Genomic DNA, 3,970 nt, shown 5'->3' on the forward strand with positions numbered 1-3,970 from the left:
ATGCCGAGGAAGAAACCAGGCCGGATAGGACAAGCGTGGTGCGACGACAAATGCAAACAAAAAAGGAAGGAATTGTGGAAATAATTAGCAACTTACTTGAAATCAAAAGGGGAAGCAGCCAGACAAAAGCTAATAAACAAGAGGAAAGAGTTAAGAGAACTCTACGCCAGGAAGAAAACCCTGAAGCAAGAAGAGAAATGGAAAGAGGTAGAAAACAGCAAGACCATAAACGAACTCTGGAGAGCCATAGGAAAATTCAAACCCAGGAAGAGGAAAAAGAACATAGGGATAGGGAAAGAAACTGGCTGGCACACTTTTCGTAATAAATTCTCCAAACACTTTGATAATAAATTGATATAAATTGATAATAATATAATCCCATTAATAGGACTCGGCTTAAGTTGGTGAAAGTGTGTGCACGTATGAGAGAGAGTGTGGGAGAGGAATTGTAATAATTGAGAATTTTTGTGGTCATAACGGCGAAAGAAGGTGATAAGAAAAAAGAAAAAAAAACCGGAAAAATTAACAGATGATTTGAGAAAATAGGACAAAGGTTAGGAAATAAGTATAAGAGCATTTAGAGATATAAGTTAGACGGTAAGGAATGGAGGTTAGGATTCTTATAGGTATATAGTAGAGAGAGGGATGAACGATAGAAGAGGAATAGACGCGGGGGGGACTCAGGTATTTCAGGAGGTATGAATAGATAAGGAATACGCTTTTACCTCTAAAAGCAATAACCATAGGTAAAAAAGAAGAAAAAGGAAGCAGGGATATGGGAATGTTACTAAGGGAGGCAAAACTGGGAAGAAGGATGAGGAAAAGCAGGAAATGGCACAGGTATATACAGAACGGGACCAGGATCAAGAAGATGACAATAATAATTACGAAGAAAAAGAAGAAGGGAAAGATATAATAAGTGAACTGGTGAAAGCAGTCAAGGAACTGATAGAGGAAAACAGAACAATGAGAGAAGAGATAAAAGAATTAAAGAAAGAATTATTTGAACGAGACAAAGAAGAAATATCTGAAATAAAAGAGGATATACATAGATTGGAAAAAGAAGCTAAGAAGGAAAAGGAAGAACGGAGGAAAGAAAGGGAAAGTCTAAAAGCACACCTAAACGGGGAAGTAAGAAGTGTACGAAAATAATGGCAGAAATAGGAAACAAGAACGAAAAGAGGAAAGAAGGAAGCGACGATAAAGACACGAGATTCTTAAAGGAATACGTACAGAAGCAAGAGAAATGGGAAAAGAAAACTAATATTATTTCTAATCCTTAGTAAAAGGATCAGAACTAAAGGAACAAGATGCCAAAAGGGAGATGGAACATTTCATACTAGAGAAAATAGAAGTCGAGTGCGAGTTACTCTGGGTGAAGAAAATAGGGAAAGGAGAGAAAGGACTAATATTAGCAAAAGTGGACACCTGGGAAAATAAACAAAACATCATGAGAAACAAAAAGAAATTAGATAGAGAAAGTATTTATATAGAGCAGGATCTCACCTACATGGAAAGAGAAGTACAAAGGAATATTGCAGCAGAAGTGAGAAGGATAAGAATGGAAGGAAGAGTGGCGAAGGTAAGATATCAAAAGATCTGGGTAGAAGGAGAGTGGATAAAGTGGGAAGACCGGAACGGAAAAGATAAGGAGAATTTTTAAAGGTACCAGGAAATGAAGGAAGACAGGAAAAAACCATGCAAAATGTATAGTATGGAATATAGCAGGAATAAAAGGAAAGCCGAAAGAAGTATGGGAAGATTTATCTCGATACGAAGTAATAGGTTTAGTAGAAACATAGATAGAGGAAAGAGAATGGATAAAAGTAAAGAGAACTCTACCGACAGGATTTAACTGGCACTGTCGACCAGCCTGCAGAAGAGACGAGAAGGGAAGAGCAAGTGGAGGCAAAATCACGGGAATAAAAGAGAAATGGAAATAAACAGATAAAATAATAGAGATCCCCGGTATGGTAGAAAGGAAAACTAAGATAGGACAGGAAAAATGGATTTTTAAAATAATATATAGGAAGTCGGGATCAGACGAAGTGAACAATTACTTGCAACGATTGTGAGAAGATCCGGGATGTGATATAAATTTGGTGGTAATCGGTGACTTCGATGCGAGGATAGGAAGAAAGGGAGACAGAGTGGAATGGGGAGGGAACTTATGTGAAAGGAAATCGGAAGATATTATAAATGAAGATGGCAAGAAACTATGGAAAATGGTGAAGGAAAACGGATGACATATACTGAATGGAAACACACCAGGGGATGAAGAAGGAGAGTTTACATTCATCGGAGGCAGAGGAGCCACGATAATCGACTATGCTTTCACGAACACCCAAGCATGGAATAACATCAAAGACTTTGAAATAGGAAATAGAACGGAATCCGACCACCTACCACTTATAATAAAGCTATGGCCCAGCGAAGAGCAAGCAAAAGAAAAGAAGAAGGAGAAGAGGAAAATCACAATGTAGAATACGGAAGCAATAGAACAATATAGAAGGAGGATAGAAAAAGTGAAGCTGGTGAAAAATGGAATAAATGAAATGTGGGAGGAACTGAGGGAAGCGGTAGATAATTGCATGACGAAGAAGGAAGTGCGAGAACAGGCGAGAAGGAATGATTCACCATGGTTTGATCTAGAATGCATAAGTAAAAGAAGGATTAACAGAATGTACAAAAGGTTCAGAGCAGAGAAAACAAACAGAGAAGGCTATATAAGGAGTAGAGAGTGTCACAGAGAATTATGTAAAAAGAAAAGGTTAGAGGCAGCGGAAAAATTAACGGCAGAAATAAAGGCAATAAGATCGGGCACGGAAGCATGGAAAATAATAAATAAATACAGAAAAAAAAGGATAAGGATAAGGAACGATATACCAATAGAAAGATGAAAAACACATTTTATGAACTTGCTAGGTGGAAAAGACACGTCGAAGATGATGCAGAACAGGAACTAACAGTGGAAGAAATAACCGAACAAACAGAAAACACATTTTATGAACTTGCTAGGTGGTTCGGAACAAAGAAAAACTGCGATGAGGAAAAGACACGTCGAAGATGATGCAGAACAGGAACTAACAGTGGAAGAAATAACCGAACAAACACGAAACTTAAAAACACAAAAAGCCACAGGAGCCACCCAAATTATTTAAACATCCACTACCACAGAAAGACGTCGAAGCTAACACACGCCTCCAATATTATTCACAACCAATAGGAAGACACACACCCGCCACTTACATTTCACATGAACCAAACAGTAGATAGACTAAACTTATGAAACCACCGAGACAGCAATTACGAGAGAGTTCTAAAATCTCACGAAAACAGGACAATCGTCATGACCAGACTATCATCCAGAACCCACCATCAACTCAGCGCAGGAGACAGTCACGCATCGGAACTTGTAGTTCAACCATAACCAGCCCTAGCTCTATTAATTTAGAGTAGGCCGCATTCCCGCAACATTGCCGCATCTGCGTAAACGGGCCTTACAACCCCGCGAAACTCGCACCGCGTGAGTTACAGTGTTCGGGACGCAACAAGCCTAATTTAACGAAATTAGGCGACGGCTCTTAAGACTTGGCTGACAATGGGCCTAAGGACTTCACGTGGTCCGCACACGTTGCGAGTCTCAGGCCCTAGCGAGGGGCCATAAACGGCCGATGGGGTCATCAGCGCGCGGGTGGACCCCACGTACCTCACCATGGAAGAGAGGGTTTCCTTCACTACCGTATTCGTTTGGGGGAATCTTCCCTTCCTTCGAGGTAATCGCAGAACGGCCTTGGTCAAATCAGCCAATTATATTTATAATTATATTAATAATATTTGGCTGATAGAATGATCTTAGGAAAATCGAGGAACATGAGTTCCCTTTCAATCGTCAAAGAATTGAGTTCTCTAATCGAATCGTCGAAGAGTCGAGTTCCAATCGAGTTGTCAGGCAGTTCAAATCGAATCG

General features: G+C 39.7%; 1 protein-coding gene across 1 annotated transcript in view; it reads left to right on the forward strand.

Annotated features, from left to right (window-relative positions):
• The first annotated feature begins 831 nt into the window (after window positions 1-831).
• The window catches only part of LOC108552715 (uncharacterized), a 5,488-nt gene continuing 2,349 nt past the window's right edge, over window positions 832-3,970 (forward strand). The window contains 2 exon segments of the mRNA XM_017907372.1: window positions 832-1,138; window positions 1,284-1,582. Of these exon segments, the coding sequence (XP_017762861.1) occupies window positions 832-1,138; window positions 1,284-1,582 (606 nt within the window).

The sequence above is a fragment of the Eufriesea mexicana genome, unplaced genomic scaffold, assembly GCF_001483705.2.
Source record: "Eufriesea mexicana isolate 0111107269 unplaced genomic scaffold, ASM148370v2 scaffold7871, whole genome shotgun sequence".
Taxonomy (NCBI): Eukaryota; Metazoa; Arthropoda; class Insecta; order Hymenoptera; family Apidae; genus Eufriesea; species Eufriesea mexicana.